At 39.5% G+C, this 18,873-nt stretch overlaps 2 protein-coding genes across 8 annotated transcripts in view; one reads left to right on the top strand and one right to left on the bottom strand.

Moving 5' to 3' along the window:
- cobl (cordon-bleu WH2 repeat protein) overlaps positions 1 to 10,767 on the bottom strand; it is a 71,491-nt gene extending 60,724 nt beyond the window's left edge. For 6 of the 7 annotated variants that reach the window (XM_034698583.1, XM_034698587.1, XM_034698585.1 and 3 more), the window contains exons 1-2: positions 10,522 to 10,765; positions 10,300 to 10,418 (exon numbers count right to left, since the gene is read on the bottom strand). In XM_034698583.1, the coding sequence (XP_034554474.1) occupies positions 10,300 to 10,328 (29 nt within the window). In that variant the 5' untranslated portion in view covers positions 10,329 to 10,418; positions 10,522 to 10,765. Of the gene's footprint in view, positions 1 to 10,299; positions 10,419 to 10,521 lie in introns of all 7 variants that reach the window. The other variant, XM_034698586.1, reaches the window with a different exon arrangement.
- Positions 10,314 to 18,748, top strand: LOC117823399 (C-C chemokine receptor type 4). Its single transcript, XM_034698593.1, has 4 exons — positions 10,314 to 10,394; positions 13,106 to 13,231; positions 14,839 to 14,997; positions 16,818 to 18,748. Exons 2-4 carry the CDS (start codon positions 13,225 to 13,227, stop codon positions 17,717 to 17,719), a joined length of 1,068 nt encoding a protein of 355 aa, XP_034554484.1. The 5' UTR covers positions 10,314 to 10,394; positions 13,106 to 13,224; the 3' UTR covers positions 17,720 to 18,748.
- The last annotated feature ends 125 nt before the right edge of the window (positions 18,749 to 18,873 follow it).

The raw sequence follows: 18,873 nt of genomic DNA, 5'->3' as shown, positions 1-18,873 counted from the left end.
TGACGTGACACATCTTCACAGTCATCCTGTCCTCTTGTGACCAGTGACCAAGTGCCACACCAGACATGTTCCAAGACAACAATAATTATACACATTTAGAAGCAGGAGGCCAACCTACCTCTCTTTTAGAGCAGCTGGAAAAAAACATTCATATCTTTCCTGAGGGGAGCTGACTTGATTTCATGTGATCAACTCTCCTGCAGACCTTTGGTCATCAAGTGCTTCTGTTCTTTTCTTAGCTCCTCAGTTCTTTAACTTGATAATCTCAAGCTGCTCTATAATGACAGAGGAAGCTTTATGGATGTCAATAAGAGGTCACCTTTTATAGCAGTGTACTCCCAGCAAGTCGTGAAATACCTAAAAGTTCATTAACTAAGCTGCACTTCAAATCTACTCTACAGCTGATTATCAAAGCATTACTAATAACATTTATTTCATTTATAATGGAGTTCCTGTAAAAAAAGTTCCTTAAAAAATCTAAAGCAGGATACTTAGATGGCACATATGACAGGGAACTTGCACTTTATCAGGCTGCATCGAAGTGGTTTAAAGCATCCAACTGCTAAAAAGTAACCATGCATGCTTAGTGGGAAAACATATTTTTTTAAAATAAAATATTTTTTAAAATACTGAGAAAGACTCTTAAGGTTCATACCAAGCGGCAACCTCCAGCCGCGAGAAAAATTAAGCCAATGCGGAAGTGTTAAAAACTGCAGTTCATCCAGGATCCGCTTGAGGCTGGCTCTGGAAATACTGAAAAACCACATACACGCAAATTCAAAGAAGCCAATCTTTACAGCAAAAATAAACATTTTAACAGCCTGGTACAAAAGACCAGTGTAGTCTGATAAGCTCATTTCTCGATCGGCACACACTGTAAGGGGGGTGAATTTTTTTATAACGCAGCAATTTTGAAGATATTAAGATTACGAGTTTTACATTAAGAGAGGCACAGCTGACTTGATTGACAGGCAGGAACACTGTAGCTGTTGGCTAGGAGGCTCAAAGTCCACCTCTTTACGTCACAGTTATGTTGAGTTCAACATATCCAATATGGCTGCCACCACCGATTGGCCTCAAAACAGCGTTTCAGAAACAGATGGGTGACGTCACTAATACAACTTAGTTTGTTTAAAGCTGCTGTTGGTAGAGTAAACATCTGTTAAGACAGAGAGGGACTTCAAATGTTAACACTACCTCTCCCAAATAGATTTCCTCTTAGCCCCCCCTCCTCTCTCTGCTCCCGTAAGCCACGCCCATACACAGATTGGCGTATGCGCTCATGATAGTGCCAGACTCATAACCAATCGGAGGACGTAGTAGGAGCCGCCCCTTAACCAATCAGGACGCAGAATTGGAGATTAGCTATGATTGGTCCATCATAACGGGGACAAGAGGAAATATAACATTGCTTGATACAAAGGCATTGGGAAACAGAGATTTTGCAATAGTCTCAAATTACTTCACTTACAGATGAGTACCAATGAGTATTATGACCTTTTCTCCAAACCCAGCAGAAAAGAGAAACGTTTTTTATTCCATTCCTACCAACAGCAGCTTGAAATATATGTTTTTTTATACTTTGCAGAGACATCACATAAAAGCAGGTAAAATATTGCTTTGATGAAGGGAGCAAAATATCCACCTGTTGTTTCCTTATCAAATAATTGATATATTCAGAATTAATCTCACACATCAGATAAACAAATCTGTTTGGAGTGCTGTGCGTTTCGGGTGTAATTACTGTTTAAATAGTTGTACCATAAGAGCTGAGCACTGAGCACCAGCTGCGGTAAACATGCTGCTTCTGGGTGGCAAACAGACCCACAGCAGAGGAGGAACGCAGATACAAAAAAAGAAAAAAGGAGGGATAATGAAGGTTGGTACCAGCCGGGATGTATGAGGAAATCTCAGGTGGCACAGAGACACATGGGGCTGGAAAGCAACAAGAAGGGGAAAAGAAAAGGGTGGATGGGTGGGGTCTAACAGGGGAGAAGAGAGGAAGGAGAGAAGGAATGTAGATGCTGAACAGCAGGAAGTGATAATTAGTCTGTTCCCTATTCCCTAAGCTGTTTGTCCAATTAGAGACAGAAAGAGAGAGAAATAAAAAGAGAGAGAGAGCTTAAGAGACAAGAAGAAAAACACTTCAAGTCACAGATGTTGGATTAAGCGGACAGATTTGTCCATAGTTAAACTCTGTCGGCTAAAACAGTGCAAATTAAAAAAAATATTTTTATTTTATTGATTGCACTTAGTTATAAATATCACACTGAAAGATAGACATGCCATCATTAAAAATACACCCCCCCCAGCAGACAGCCTCTCACTGTTTATAGCTTTATTAAAACACACCGGCTGAATGAAAGACCTGATGACAAAAAGAGGTTACTCTGTGTTTTGTTTAGCAGCAGTGCTGAACAGATGAGACCTGCAAAACTACCACGACTTGTGTAACAGAGAGTGCTCTTCACCACCTCGGCCTCATCATGGGATTTTGCTCAAGAGGAACGTCAGTTGGTGTAAGAAGAGTCAGTCCGGCCTGCACACACGCATGCAGTGCGTCTGTCTTCCTCTCTGACAAACCCACATACCACAGAGACTAACATATGACTACAGCCTTCCAGAAATAAATCCTAGCAGCCCATAACAGCTGCGTAACAAGAGTACAGTCAGATACACCCTCATGAAGCGGCACAGGCACACTTTGTTGTTTGAAGGGTGATTTCTCTTATCAGCGATGCAGGTTGGCACACAGCAGAAAGTAGGTTGGGGCCTTGAGAGCAAGACCGTCTAAACAGCAGACGGTTGAGCTGTCTTAAATGTTACCCATGTATCAGGGCACAGCTATGGAGTCAATATTTTGAGTGAGCATGTGTTTGAAGGATCCATTAATTACATCCTGCTGTCCCCAGATATCTCTGGCTCCAGCTTGGAACATTACTCATATAGACATCGCTGTGTTGCTAATTAAAGCTTATCACTCCAATAAAACGTGACTAAGGGCTGCACTTACAACCCCAGATTATGAAGATAACACTTTTATCTTGTAAACAATGTGTCACAAACATCATATTCAACAGTTTATCACCACTGCTGTATATTTCTACTACAATGGCTCCTCATAAATGCATTAACTGAGCAAAGGTTATGTTGTATACATGTTTTGGATTGAAAATGTTCAATCAGTGTGCACTTTGGTCAAGCTCCTATCCTTGCAGAACAAGCTCTTGGAAGCAGTGCATCCACACCCTTTCTATTTAAAACTACTGCATGTGAAATGGATGCAGATATTACCAGATACATACTGTACCGCTGCCAACAACGCATAGCCTCAAATACTCTCTCACTCACTGGCCTATCTCAGCTTTCATAGGGGTTATATTTAACCCATTATAAAAATAACCCCCAAATGTCCAGATGTGACCACAAACACTAAAAGATGTTCCACTTTGCTTGAAGTAAATACAGTACAGGCCTCAAGTAAGGGAGGAAGAGGAGGGAACTCCCATAGTCAGCAGTGCTGAGCTGGTGGCTGACCACATGAACCTTATACTTCTAAGTAAAGCAGACTTTGTGAAGGATGTGCAGGGTGTGGAGCTTTTGTCTGCGTCCAATTTACAATATCCAACTATTTGAGGAAGACTGTATTCCAGGGGAAAACTTTTTTTTCCAAAAGTCTAAGCGTACATCCAAGAGTACTTCAAGAAACTGAATGGACTGACAGACGCACATGGCAGTCGAATACTGTGCAAAAGGTGACACTGACATTCAAGTCCAGTGGGAACAGTTTCACATTTAAATGCATGTACAGTACAGTTGGCAAATGGTGCCAATAACCCTTCTTATGCAGTTCTACTGAGTGCACACATACATGCATGAACCGTACACAGAGACAGCTGGTAGCCAACAGTGAAAGTTATTTGTAATCCTGGTCTGTATTTCTCTGTAGGATCTGCCACCTCGGTCTTCCAGTGGTTTGGTTTGAAAGCGAGGAAAACATACTTGAGGTAACAAAAGCAAACAGCAAATGAAGCTAAAATAAATGAACCACAAATAGAGCAGCAGATGGTTCCAAAACATCTGAGACGTTTTTATGTTTCTGTTCTTTGCATGCAAACTCTAGAAACAAGAACTACACTCAGCCTCTGTGACAATAAATGTCAGCCTTTGTTTATTTTACTAAGATGAGGGCGGCTGATCGACACCATGTACTGAACCGTGGGACCAAAGTAAACGTCAGGTTGGGATGACAAAGATGAACAGAAGAACAGAATTGGGCTGTTAAAGTTGTTCCAGCTTCGATAACTCTATGAAGGTTTCAGAAAAACACAAGTGAGGAAGCAGTTTCCTCTTCCATCTTTCTCTGTTTTTATAGAAGTCTCTTGCTTCCTGATTGGAGACTTTAATGAACAGTCAGTAACAAACCCACATTAATCAGAGGCTCCTTCACTAAAGCTCTCTCAGCTCACAAACAAGCATATAGTCAGACATAATTAAACTTAATTCGACATAATTAAAACGCCAGACTTACAAACGAAAACACAACTGTGTGTGAATTAAGACCGCTGAAACTGTATTATAAATGTCTGCTGTCGTGGTGGACAAACTCTGTGTAGTTAAACTTCTTGTGGATGGATTGGTGGTATTATTTTCCTCTAACCAACAGTGTAAATAATACTGCTGTGTGTGGTCCTTTGTAAATAGGATTACATTGATTTGATGATTCAAATGTTGAACTTCTTTCACATCACCTGTGCAGCATTGTTTATTTTCTCTGTCCACGGATGATGAATGCAAATGTAAAGAAAAGATAGTCTGTTTACATTCTAATGAATCTGTCACTGCATAACTTATTAATGCTCACACAAACTTAAAGGTGACATATCATGCAAAATCGACTTTTTAATGGTTCTCTACCTGAAATATGTTTCCCTGGCATGTCTACAAACCCCAAGAGAATGAAAAAAATCCATTCTGCCCCTGTTCTGATTTCTCCACCTTTCTGTAAATGTGTGTGAAACGAGCCGTTTCAGACTTCCGTGTTTTTGTTACGTCACAACAATATCCGGTCTGTAACGGAGTCAGAGCTCGGAGCTTGTTCAGCCCATAGACTGTATACAATAATACTGAATCCCCCCTCCGTTTTTCATTCCCTGCACACATGTGTGCCAACAAGGAGCTTAGGAGGGAGGCATGCTAGTTGTAGGCTGTCTTAATAAACACAAAGGTCGGTTTTACTCCCCACGTCTGCAGATTTGAAGATCTAGTGGATGATTTTTATTTGTCATGAAAAAGTGCTAGCGCTAGTTAGCATAGCTACATAGCTACATGTCGTAGCTGTAGTAGCTGTAGCTGTAGCTGTAGCTGTAGCTGTAGCTGTAGCTGTAGCTGTAGCTGTAGCTGTAGCTGTGTACCAAGACACACGTCTACATACTGACAAATAAAACATCAAGAAACACTAAATCTGTGACCAATCGTTCAGAAAGGTCCTGCTGCAGGTGCCTCTCCGTCAGGATCAGATTCTGGATCAGATTCAGAGGGTTGAAGTAACTCTTTCTGTGAGCAGCCGTGTATATTCAGCCAACATGTAAACATTAGATCAATGTGCTTGAGAGCCGAGGGGACATCCACTTTCTGAGGGGGCGTGGTTAGAGGGAAAACAGACTGTTCTGAGGAGGGCTGAAGAAGAGGGCTTTTCAGGCATGCCAAAATCTGATTTCAAAGTGTTTTTTGAGCATAAACTTTAAATACATGTTTTGGGGACCTCTTAGACCAATATATATTGATGAAAAAAGCGTAATATGTCACCTTTAATAGATGTTTGGTCGGGGACAAATTACCAAGCAGCAACCTCCTGTCTCAAAATATGAAGCCCATGCGAAGTGTTATACTGCAGTTCACTGAGCGTCTGCTTGAGGCTGGCTGCAGAAAGACCGGAAACCACATAGACACCAATTCAAAGAAGACGATCTTTACAGCAGAAATAAACATGTTTACAGCCTGGTAGAAAAAACGGCTTGGCTCTACGTTGGGGATGGGCAACAATTTTCGAATATTCTTTAACTTAGTAAAAATCGAAGAGTTACTTTGAATATTTTTTCATTTTAAAAGTACAATTTTTCATCGTTTTTCCCGGTGCCTGGTTGTAATACAGTATTCCTGCCAGACAGTGGCTATAGAGCATCTTAAAGCTGTTTGCCATCCGTATTAGTCAATAGAAGAAGAAGAATGCTAACTGCATTAAATAGCAAAAGAAGAAAACATTTGCGACAGTCACTGCAATTTTCTCCGTTTCTGAATCTCATTACTATTTACAGCATGGCTGTAAAATGTAAAAACACACGCCATTCTGCGTCACAGAAACACCGACATGAAGATCGAGACGGTCGCTGTCAGTGCCCGCTACTAGCAGCACCTCATCCTGCTGCTGGCTAACGTGACTGCCACACAAACAGGCTGTTAATGGGACAGGTGTGTGTTTTTGTGTGTTTGTGTTTAGGGAGGGGGATTATTCGAAAGTTCGTTGAATAGATGCCAATGATTATCAAATAGTATTTTGGCTTGAAACACCCATCCCTAGTCTACGTAGCTAATTTCTCTATCAGCACACACTGTACAGGGAGGCGGGGGGGTTCTAACGCGACTGTTCAGAAGATATTAAGATTACCAGTTTGCCCATTTGAGGGGATGCCGGACTTGACTGACAAGCGGGGACACTGTAGCTAGTGGCTAAGAGGCTCAAAGCCCGCCTCTTTACCTCACACTAAGTTTGGTTGAGTTCAGCATTTCCAATATGGCTCCCACCGACGATTGGCTTCAAAACAGCGCTCAGGAAGGGTGATGTCACTGATACAATGTCCATTATTTATACAGTCAATGCGTGCAACATATCTTCATCCAATATGACTCACTGTTTGATTACTTCATGACTCCTTGAGGTGGCGCAAATGACATTTAATCTGCACTTTATCCCTGGGGAGTATTTTTCTTATATGAGTCACCCTTCCATATTTACCATTATAATTACTACGGTAATACAGAGACAGGCAACACTCTGTATGACTAACAAAACATTTCCTATTCCTTTTTTTCCTTCTTTTAAAATGTATCCAAAGCTGGAAATGACTGAAATCATGCTCCACAGTTTTCCATCATTATTTCAACTCTGCCAATGAACACTGTCCAATTCACGTGCCACAAATACTTTCTCTAAAGAATATAATTACTTCTTTTAAAACTACTTTTATTAACACAAATCTTGTTTGTAGCGAAAAAGCAAGTCACCAGATTTTGTACAATCTCAGCACACTGACAAACCTGTACTCATTTAGTGTCTGAGCAGAGGGTAGTTGTCTTTTGTGTCCAGGCTCTATTATAGACCAAGAGTGCTCTGAACTAAGGCTTCATTCAGGTAACCTATCCAACATTCCTGGGGTACACACTGAGGCTTTTAACACTTACATAACATCAAACACACACAGCCCACACAGCCCCACACACCCTCTACTCAGGTTTCAATGACAAGGTACAAACCAATATCACTTCCCTCAAAGAGCGGCCTCTTCCTTCCTCATTTGTCCACTCAGTGACCACGGTGTGTGTGTGTTGATGTCGTTTTATGAGTTGTCTTTAATTAGACGGTGCTATGTCGTAAAGTTGTTGCTCCCTGTGTGATGACGAAAGTCAGATCACAACACAAAGGGAGTTGTCATGGTAATTTATATGGACAGAAATGTCACACACTGACCAGATAAAGGAGGTATTTTGGTTCCTTCGTCAGCTGACTCTGAGAACAGTCTACTTTGTCATTTTGCCAAAAAGCGGTAAAGTGTGTGAAATCACTGCGTTTAAGTGTGCATGGTTAAAGGGACCATAGCTTGATAGATCAGACCGACTGTTAAATCACCACCATGAAGAGTATGCATGTTCCACTTCATATCTGAGCCTTTAGCACACACTGACAGAACACAATGAGAAGGACAGAGGGTCCTAAACAACTGAACCTGAATCAGGATACACGTAACGCCTACACAAAGACAGGAATCCCAACTTTAAGAATCAATTATACATGGTTGGAGAAGGTCTGCAATATTTATCTATACAGCACACAGCTATAATGATGATTAGCACCATAGCACATTATTATACTGCTGCAGAATCATAACTGGTCGTGAACTCGCTAAGACATCATTACTCTTATTGTATTTTTTTGTTTAACCCCAATTTCAAAAAGTTGGGACACTGTGCAAAATTACAATAAACCCAGGATCTAAAGGTTTGCAAATCAAGCCCTTTATTTAACAGGAAGTAGTGCAAAGACAACATATCAAATGTCAGAAAATATTATTGTTTAATCAAATGACATACTCATTTTGAATTTGATGCCAGCAGCTTCTGGACAGAGGCATGTTTACCATTGTGTTGCATCACTTCTTCTTTTAACAGCACTCTGTAAACGTTTGGGAACCAAGGAGACCAGTTTCTAGGGTTTTGAAAGTGACTGGTATAGGATTTCAGCTGCTCAACAGTTCAGGTTATACTTTGTTGAATTTTCTGTTTCATGATGCTCCAAATGTTTTCAATGGGTCAGGACTGCAAGCCAGTTTAACACCCAGGCTCTTCTACTATGGAGCCACACTGCTGTAATGCAGAATGTGATTTAGCTGAAATATGTAAGGTGTTCCCTGAAAGAGGCTTGATCTGGATGGCAGCTGCTCCATAACCTGTGGCACCTATGCATCCTCATAACAGATGCTTGCTTTTTAATGCTGTACTGATAATGAGCCAGGAGGTCCCTCTCCTCTGTGGAGCAGAGGGTGGGGTGTCCACGACTTCCAAAAAGAATGCAACATTTAGAGTCATCAGAGAAGTTGTTGGCACTTCTGGATCATGTTTGAATGGCTTCCACTTTGCTTGGTACAGTTTTAACCTGCATTTGCGGATGCAGCAACATCATGCCTAAGATGATGCCTGAATATGAAAGCGCTGTCATGAAGTTTAGTGAATGTCTTGAACTGTCCTTTTTGGAAAATAAGGGATGATTTGATATGGTGCCCATAAACAAGGATGACTAACAGAATAACTTCACTGCTGTATCATAGTGTCTCTTAATAAGAGAAGAATGTCTTTTACAATTATTTATCATAATAAACGCAGGTTCTATTTCCTTATGTACTGTACATTGCCGGCTAAACGCTTTATCTTACAATTGTGGAAGTCAGAAGAAAATTGGCAAACAGAGAAAACACTTTCATGAAAATATGGAAGCCCCTTTTGGATAAATGGATGACCTCTTCCAACATACCTCCCTCTCAAGCCACCTCGCATTGGGCTTGAAATATAGCTCCATATTGAACCCTGCTAAAAGGCATCACAGCTTACACTTATGTTTTAAAAGCTGTCACCAACCCACTTTGTAACACACTGATGCTTATGTTTTGTTTGTTTTTTCTTTCTGGTTTTGTAAGACTGTATGACTGTTGTATTCCATCACCTCAATCATTGTCAGCATTATAGCATTTTTCTTTTATTCTCATTTCCTTATTCATTTCCATTACGTCCTTCATGTGTGTCTTTTTATTCATCTCTTGGCTCTGCCTATAAACCAATAAAAAGAAAGTGAAGAAAAAAAACAATAAACAAAGGTGTGTCTTCTTGCATAAGTGATGGTGTCTCTGAATTCAAGAGTCAAAGAAAAAGCAATTTAAGATTTAAGAAACCATTTATATAAGTTTATGTAAACTTTAATCAGTTTCAATCAAGGGTTCCTGGAAGGAGCTCACTCTTCACTGATGCACCAACCACGCCCAAAAAAAAAGAATCCAAACTGAACTGAATTTTTAAGAGAGCAACTTAAGTTCTTTCACAAATAAAAGGTCTCAGTTTCTACATACTTGCCCCCAACCACGGTGTTAAACTATGCTTTGGTCCTGTTCACTCTGATTGTTCCTGAGAGGCAAAAATGCTGGAGGTAAATGGAGAGCAGGCTGAGCTGGCTGCTGGAACACTCTCTGTTGTGACTACTGTCAATGGACAACAAATGCTTTTAGGGTGTTGCTGTGGATGCTAAAGAGAATTTAATTGCTTTGTTAAAATAGCGCTATAATTAAACAATAGCAAACAAACCTAAAAGCATCATATTCAATGACACACAACGATACAGGTGGATGTATAGCAACTCAGTTTTAACACAAATGAAATGTGATTTTTCTGTCTGAGTTTGTTTAAAGTGAGTAAAACACATTAAAAATACTCAAATCAAAGTTATTAAGTAGAAGTGTTGTTATTCTGAGGACTCACCCTGAGGGCGGTTTGGAGGACTCAGTCATTGCAGTGATTAAATGATATCCAACTTCAGCTGGGGATCCCAAAATCCACTGTCGCTCTTAGTCTCGGTAAATATCCATCATTATCTCAACCTGAACAACAAGATTTAAACATCAGTTTCCTGTCCCTGGCTTCTGTTTCATTACTCTGTTCATGGAAAGAAAGAGAGAAAGCTCAGAGTTTTAATTTACGTACCGGGTCCAACAAGTGACAGAGCGCGGGGATGACAGTCCAGTGACCTGCAGAGCCGAGCCCGCAAAGTGTCCTTTAGAGCTCCCTAACTCCGACAAGGGACTCCTGAAACCTGCAGTACCTAAAGTCCGACTTACTTCAGTCAAACCGGCCTACCTGAGTCATTCTCACTGCCTCACTTATTTGTCAAATCCACTGAATATAATCTTCGGATCCCCTGGCTGACTTTCTCTTGATGCTAACGGAAATATTGTGAGAACATCCGGTGTCACCTTTCAAAATAAGAGTCCAGGATGCATGGGGGTTCACGTTCAATGATTATGCATTATTTTTTCACGTTTTCCAACTTTTGCAGGTAAAATAACGCACAAATACGCCAAACGAAAACTGGGACATGGATCTGAAAAAAACAGGCATAATAGCCAACAAGTATGGAGAAACACCACATCCAGTTTTCTTCTGAGATCACTAATTTGTTGAACTCTATGTGCATTTTTAACATGTTTAGCATGCATGAAATCTATTCCGCCCAACTGTTGCCCTTCAAGAGAACAGAATCGAATATAATGTACTTTATTAATCCCTGAAGGAGAAAATTCAGGTGTCTGGCAGATAAAATTATAAAAATCACATAAAACAAGTAAGTCAGGTGTCTCTCAGCTCATCTCAGTTATGAAGCCTAGTGGCTGCAGGGATGAATGATTTTCTGTATCTCTCAGTCCTGCAGTGCAGAGAGATGAGTCGTCCACTGCTGCTGTTTCTCTGGTCCACAAAGAGGTTATGAAGTGGATGATCTGTGTAATTTAGAATGGCCTCTAGCTTCTTATGTGTGCATCTCTCCACCAGAGCGCCCAGTGAATCCAACCTGGTTCCAATCACAGTGCCAGCTCTTTTCACTAGTTTGTCCAGTCGCCTTGCATCCTTGTGTTTGCCACCACAGACTGATAAAACATCTGCAGCATCTTATTGCAGATGTCTAAGGATCTGAGTCTCCTTTAGAAAAAGAGGCGGCTCTGCCCCTTCCTGTAGAGTGCATCTGTGTTAAGGGACCAGTCCAACTTGTTGTCCAGGTGTACAGCTAGATATTTGTAGGTTCGCACCACCTCAATGTCCACCCCTCGAATGTTAACTAGCTAATGGCAGAGCCTGGATCTTCGGAAATCTACTATCATGTCCTTTGTCTTTGATGAGTTCAAACACTCTATTTATTAACATTACAAACACAACTGTGTTATATGGCACGTGTTTTTTTTTGGGGGGGGGGGGGGGTTCAAAAATTGCTGAAATTAGTCTTTACGTTCAGATTTAATTTCACCCTGTTATCAACCCCATTTGAACGCTGAAATCCCGGTTAGTGATCACTGCATAGGGTTAAACTGCAGTTCTAATGACCTTACCCATCTTTAATTTTGAATACAGTACAAACGTTTCCTGTCTCTCGGTGTCATGTCTGTCTAACTTGACGTGTCTCTCTCCAGCCCGCCTCCGTCCGCAGATCTCATGTCAATCATCCTCTCTGGGAATTCAGTGAGCGCCAGCTGGAGAGCGACGGCAACAAACGATCAAGTGCACCACAAATAGGCTACTCAGAGAAAAACAAAAGTGTGTAGGGTTAAGACTCAGAGCTGCATAAAGCGAACTTCATTCAGTCCATACATTGGATTCTTCTTATTCTTATTATTATCATTATTCTTATTATTATTGATGCCTTTGCTGTTATTATAATCATAACATTGCTATCATTGTTGCAATTTATTTCATTTCAATATGCCACTGCAAAAAGTTCGAGTCATAATTCTAACAAAGCCTCTGCACAGTGTTCAACTGAAATTCAATGAGGAGAATTCAAACCTTTTCTCCCGGCATGTTTCTCCCAGCATGCTTTGTGCTCCCTACATATTAAACAAAGGTATGATTCTCCACCACAAGAGGTCACTCATAGACCACCCTGTAATTTAAAGCAGAAGTCTCTACAGGCATAATTGACAACAAGTAAGAAGAAAAGAAAGAAGAGGTCATCTATAAAAAGATTGAAGAGGATATCTGTCTTTAGACTGTGATGCAGTTTAACATTTAAAATAGTAAACAGATGATAAAATTATATCTTTGTATTACATAAGCATCCATTTTTAAAGTTAACATTCAGAAAACTTGTTAAACAGGTGTCCTATTTATCTCAATTTAAAATCGAGTCACAATCATAATAGTTGAAATGTGTGCAATCAGTCTCTGGTAGATTGTGAGTTACTGTGATTTCAGTAATACACTAATATTATTGCATAGCCTGCATTGTTTTAAAGATATGTCTCAATAAAATATCCAAAATAAGGAGCTATGACTACAATCCGTTAACAATGGTAACTAAATACTCAAACACTCCAGTTATCTGCACGTACAGCCTTTAATATTAAGTCTGCAGTTATGGAAGTCTGAAGATATTTTTTTTCCCATCATGTTGTTTATGTGATCTCAGTGTGTGAGATTCTAGTATCTTTGTGTTGCTGATAAGGATCTTGCTGTCACACTTAGAGGGCTTGCAGGAAACTAACATCTGCACTTCTCTTTCTGTTCTCTTCATTGACTGGAGACTGCTGACTCTGACAGTTGGTTCATAACTGCTGTTTATTTTAAGGACATTGCAAAAGACACCAACAGAGAAATAAGGACCCCTGAAGTGCATCTTCTCAAGACAACACAGACTCAACCATGTCAGGTGATAACATTTTAAAATCTATAAAAGCTTTCATTAAATATAGTATAGATTTGTCAGGGATGCTTGCATTTGATCATATGTTATAGATAATGCTTACATTTTCTCACTGGTTAACATTTAAATTACTGTAACTTGCTAAATGCTGCAAAGTGCACTGCTCATGGTTGATTAAGATGAGATAACTCAGAGTCCTGCCTGTTAGATGGGACTGGATCTTACGCTGTCTTGATGTTGGGTCTGTGATAATAATAGCCTATAACATTGAGTAGGGTGTAGACCTTTTTTTCTTTCTTTTTTTTCTATAGCATCTTGAGATAGACATTTTATTGTGAATTGGGACTATATAAATTAAGATTTATTAATTTATTAATGTAGTAATTAATGATTGATTGATTAATTGATTGATCCTGAATCACAACCTAAATCCTACAGCTGTAATGAATGCGAAAACGTATTAGATTTCTATTTGGAATTAAAATAATCCATGATTTTAATCCTCAGTCATATTTGCTCAATGCTTATAATACATATTTTTGGAGGAAAAATGAGAAATATAATATGTTGTTAGTAAAAAATCATAATAATTTAAAATAAAGATGGTCTACCAGTGGCTGCTTTGGTGTTCTAATATTTTAAAAAAATTTCTCTGGAGCAGTTTCATATATTTTCTGTTCTCTGCACAACCTATAGGTCAAAAAGATTATCTAAGACAGGTACCTATAATAAATTATGACTGTTTTGGAATTAGCTCATTAATAAAAAAGTTAACTTAAGTATTGGACGGTTTCAAATCCTGTAAGAATCCTGACAAATTCAGGGGCTAAGTTTTAGTCTAATCAATAAATTGTATAAAAGTAAACGTGGACTAAATTTCCTTACATTTAGAGTTATTCATTTCTAATGTATAAAAGGTTAAGATGTGCTAGAATAACAGACCAGCAGGTGGCACTATAATATTCATCATCAATTGAGGGCAGATTCACAAAAGTACAGTAGATGATCTTCTCACTTGTACCAGTCTATACAGAGAGTTGTATTTTTAATATTAATAATAATACATTTTATTTAAAGGCACCTTTTTGAGCACTCAAGGTCACCATACAGGGCAGAGTTTAAAAAAGAACAATATAAAAAATTAGGCTGATAAAATCGCCAAGACATGATGCAGTGTAAATAATAAATAAAAATAAAATAAACAGGATCATTTACAGTGCAGTAAAGAGGTGTAATCAGAGTGAATATACCAGTTTAAAAAGATGGATTTTGAGATGGGATTTGAAAATGGAAAAAGAGTCGATGTTACAGATGTCTGGTGATTTTTACAGTTATATGCGATTGATTGATTTGGCTTTACTTATTTTATCTGGACTTTATCATTTTTTAGATATTCAACCCTTGGCTTTGTTAAATAACACCTTCTTTAAAAACAACATAAATGTAACCCAATACTTAATAATTATACTAAATAATACTCCAGTCCATTCCACCTGATAATTTGATGTATTAAGTAAATGTAGAAGAATAAGGTCCAAACAGGACTGTTTGTATACTGTTTGTGTATAATACTGTAAATGCTAAATGAATAAATAAATAAATTCTGTCCGCAGGTTATGAAGAAAGCACCAACATGGTCACATTTGATTATTCACAATATTATGCCTATGAAGATACAAGCTCTGCTCCTTGTGACCTCAGTAATTTGGAGGATTTTGGGAAGGTGTTTCTACCTACTGTCTATGTTTTGGTCTTCATCCTTGGCTTCTTAGGTAAGTATTTAAATGTGTGTGTGTGTGTGTGTGTGTGTGGTGTGTGTGTGTGTGTGTGTGTGTGTGTGTGTGTGTGTGTGTGTTTGTGTGTGTGTGTGTGTGTGTGTGTGTGTGTGTGTGTGTGTGTGTGGGGGATAGATTAATTTAGCATATTTTTTTATTTAAAACATTTATATACAGTATATATACATACATATATATACATATATGTATGTATATATATACAGTGGGTATGGAAAGTATTCATTCCTTTTCAACAAAATATCAGAAAACTGTCCTGATCTGCTTTCCATGTCTGATGAAGATAGACTTCAGTTCCTGTTTACACACAGTGTTTCAGTTTGCTCAGTTTGTGTTAAATGCTGTTCAGCAGCGTAGGAGCACACTCTGTCTGATTTAGTTGTTGTCACTGTCAAATGTCTGAAGTGTAACACTGTGCTTTTGAATTACTTTAGGTCATTGTTGGACATTGGTATTGTAACTGCCCTTCTTTCTTCTCTTTTCTTTTTCTTCTTATGTTGTTGCTCCTATTTTTATTTTTTTTTGTAGTGTCTTGTAAGTCCATATGGGCTGGGCACCTTTATGGTGTACGACATGGTGAATAATAATTCTGAGACTTGTCCTGAAGCCACTCCTTTGTTATCTTGACTGTGTGCTTAGGATTGTTGTCCTGTTGGAATGTGAACCTTTGCTGCAGTTTGAGGTCCAGAGCTCTCTGGAGCAGGTTTTCATCAAGAATTTCTCTGTACTTTGCTGCATTCATCTTTCCCCTCAATCCTGACTAGTCTCCCAGTTCCTGCCATTGAAAATCATCCCTATAGCATGATGCTCCTTTGGCTGATCGGCCAGCTCTAGGGAGAGTTCTGGTGGTTGCAAACTTCTTCCATTTACGAATGATGGACACCACTGTGCTCTTTGGGATCTTCAATGCAGCAGAATTTTTTCTGTACCCTTCCCCAGATCTGTGTCTCCATACAATCCTGTCTCTGAGGTCTACAGACAGGCTAATTCCTTTGACTTCAAAAAAAGGATGCACCTGAGCTCAATTTTGAGTTTCAAAGCAAAGGGTGTGAATACTTATGTTCATGCGATATTTGAGTGTTTTATTTTTAATTCATTTGCAAAAATTTCTACAAAACATTTTTCACTTTGTCATTATGGGGTATTGTGTGTAGAATGTTGAGGGAAAAAAATAATTTGATCCATTTTGGAATAAGGCTGTAACATAACAAAATGTAGAAAAGGTGAAGGGATATGAATACTTTCCATACCCACTGTATTCCTGCAACAGACCAGCATCTGAGTACCTAAGTTGGCTGGGCATAGAGAGCACTATTTATTGTGAGCTGTAGGAAAGGATATTTGCTTGTGCATACATCTTGCAACATTATCTATAAATGTCATCATCAGTCATTTTTTTGATAAAATGTACTAGATTTATCATTACATTACAGACGTCAAGATTATAATCAGCCAATTCAAAGACAGGAAATCTCTGCCTCTTATCCTTTTTGGTGCCTCAGATCAACACAACACTCTTACTGGCCTTGTATTTGATTAATGTTCAGCACAATGCACAGAGCATATGGTCAGCAGTTTCTGGAGACCAGCTCTACTTAGGCTAAGAACAACTTGATCCTCTGCATGAATAAGATGTTTCAATCGACTGTTTCATACAGCCAGTGCAGGCTTTCATCTGCAGGGAAAGATCCTCAGTGGAGAGATAGAAGACCTGGGGACAAATTCCACCTTGTTTAACCATTACTGAATCATGTACAGTTCCTTACTCACGTTAGAAACCCTTTTTCCTCTCTCCTCAGGTAACAGCCTGGTGGTGTGTGTCCTAGTAAAGCACCGCAACCAGACCAACCTGACGGACATCTGCCTCTTCAACCTGGCTCTCTCCGACCTCCTCTTCGTCCTCACGTTGCCTTTCTATGCTCACTACTCTGTGGTCCGTAAGTGGACTTTTGGAGACTTCATGTGCCGCTTTGCCTCCGGTTCTCACAACACTGGCTTCTATAGCAGCATCTTTTTCATGGTTGTCATGACGATGGACCGCTACATTGTCATCATACACACTCACAAGGCGGCACGCTATCGCACTGTAAGAGCAGGCGTCGCTCTGAGTCTGATAGTCTGGATGCTGAGTTTGAGCGTCTCACTGCCTGATTTTATCTTCACAAAGGTGAATGAGTCTGAAGGGTCAAGTTGTAGATATGACCCTCAGAGCGATGCTTGGAAGCATTATAACATCTTTACAGCAAACATATTAGGTCTGATGATCCCCTTGTTGGTGATGGTAGTTTGCTACTCCAAGATCATCCCCATACTGATGAAGATGAGGAGCACGAAGAAGCACCGTGTGGTGAAACTCATCATCTCCATAGTGGTTGCCTTTTTCATATTCTGGGCTCCCTATAACATTTCCCTTTTCCTGAGATTTCTGAAGACTAAACTACCAGGTGACGAGTGCACCCTGGAAAAAAACCTACGGCTGTCAGTGACATTGACTGAGACCTTTGCCTACACTCATTGCTGCCTGAACCCCATCATTTACGCCTTTGTGGGACAGAAGTTTATGAGAAGGGTTTTGCAGCTGCTGAAGGAGTGTGTGCCCTGGATCCCCCTGTCCGCCACCATAGATTTCTCTAATAGCTCTCTCAGGAAAAGCTCGGCTGCGTCAAGGTCATCTGAGGTCACCTCCACTTTCATCAAGTAGAAGGACTATTGACTGTTTATATATATGGATGAAGTGTCTCCCACTCCTCCTGTTGCACTGAAGGGAAGCCAGATTAACCTCCAAGGTGCAGCACATTGGTGTCATTTTGAGAGTTTGCTTTCATTTGACAATAGAGTCATCAATAATGTCATTATCCCTATTTTAATAACATGTAATATTTGGAACACAGGCATAAATTAGCATGATAAGGAACATAATTACAGAGACCATGTTGAAAAAAGTGTTTAGATTTCTTTATTTTTAAGATTTTTATTAGGGGCTTTTACCCTTTGATGGATTGGAAAGGGGGGGGGGCTGGATCAATCATAGCAGGACCAGGAGTTGATCCTCCGACCTGTGCAACAACAATAAGGTCTACATGGGGCACCTGGAAGAAACACGGCAGCACTTCTTAGTGCAACAGAAAAAAAAATGTCTCTGAAGCCGTGCAGCTCTTGAACCACAACATGGACTTATCTCTTCCACGCGTGCGTCTGCGTTTGTTCTTTTTCACACATTCAGTGATGAGGCAGCGAGTTGTTGCAGAAACACCCCTACTGAACTGAGAGGCCACTTTCTTCTAAGGAGGCGAAATGCTCTCTCACAACACGGAGGGTTTTTTTACGCTGGAAAAAGCATGATGATGAATCAGAAATGCAAATGTCGAACTGAAGGGTTGTGTGGCACCTTTTGCACATTTTGAGCATGCATTTGAATCTGTTTATGTGGAACACGTTTTGGCTCATAATGTCTGTTTTTTTATTTTCTTAGTGTTATTTTCTGTATCACAATATTTTAACATTTACAGTATTTTCCACACATGCATATTCTGGTGTTTTTAACTAACTGTTATTGTTTCATCTTTCATATATAACAGCATTTATTCAAATACTTTGGATTAATAATTGATACTTAATGGTTCGATTGCTGATGTAATTGTTTGTTTGTTTGATTTTTTTGTATCATGGTACAATTTGTTTTGCAGCAGTTCAATCTGCTCAAAGATATTATTAAAGCTTCATATATCTACGAGTGCCAAATGATGATCGTGTCATATGTTGCTTTTCCTAAAATATCAAAATCACAAACACAAGACATATTCTGCTCACTAATAAAAAAATAAGGTGGATCATTACGTATTACATGAGCATTGT

Source organism: Notolabrus celidotus, chromosome 12 (assembly GCF_009762535.1).
Source record: "Notolabrus celidotus isolate fNotCel1 chromosome 12, fNotCel1.pri, whole genome shotgun sequence".
Classification (NCBI taxonomy): domain Eukaryota; kingdom Metazoa; phylum Chordata; class Actinopteri; order Labriformes; family Labridae; genus Notolabrus; species Notolabrus celidotus.
The sequence above is the reverse complement of the archived record's forward strand: the minus strand, read 5'-3'. Positions and strand labels throughout refer to the sequence as shown.

What these genes read in the sequence shown, in the direction of transcription:
- LOC117823399 (XM_034698593.1), top strand. An exon ending in CTTCATCCTTGGCTTCTTAG is followed by an intron (nt 14,998 to 16,817) that starts GTAAGTATTTAA and finishes CTCTCTCCTCAG; the next exon opens with GTAACAGCCTGGTGGTGTGT.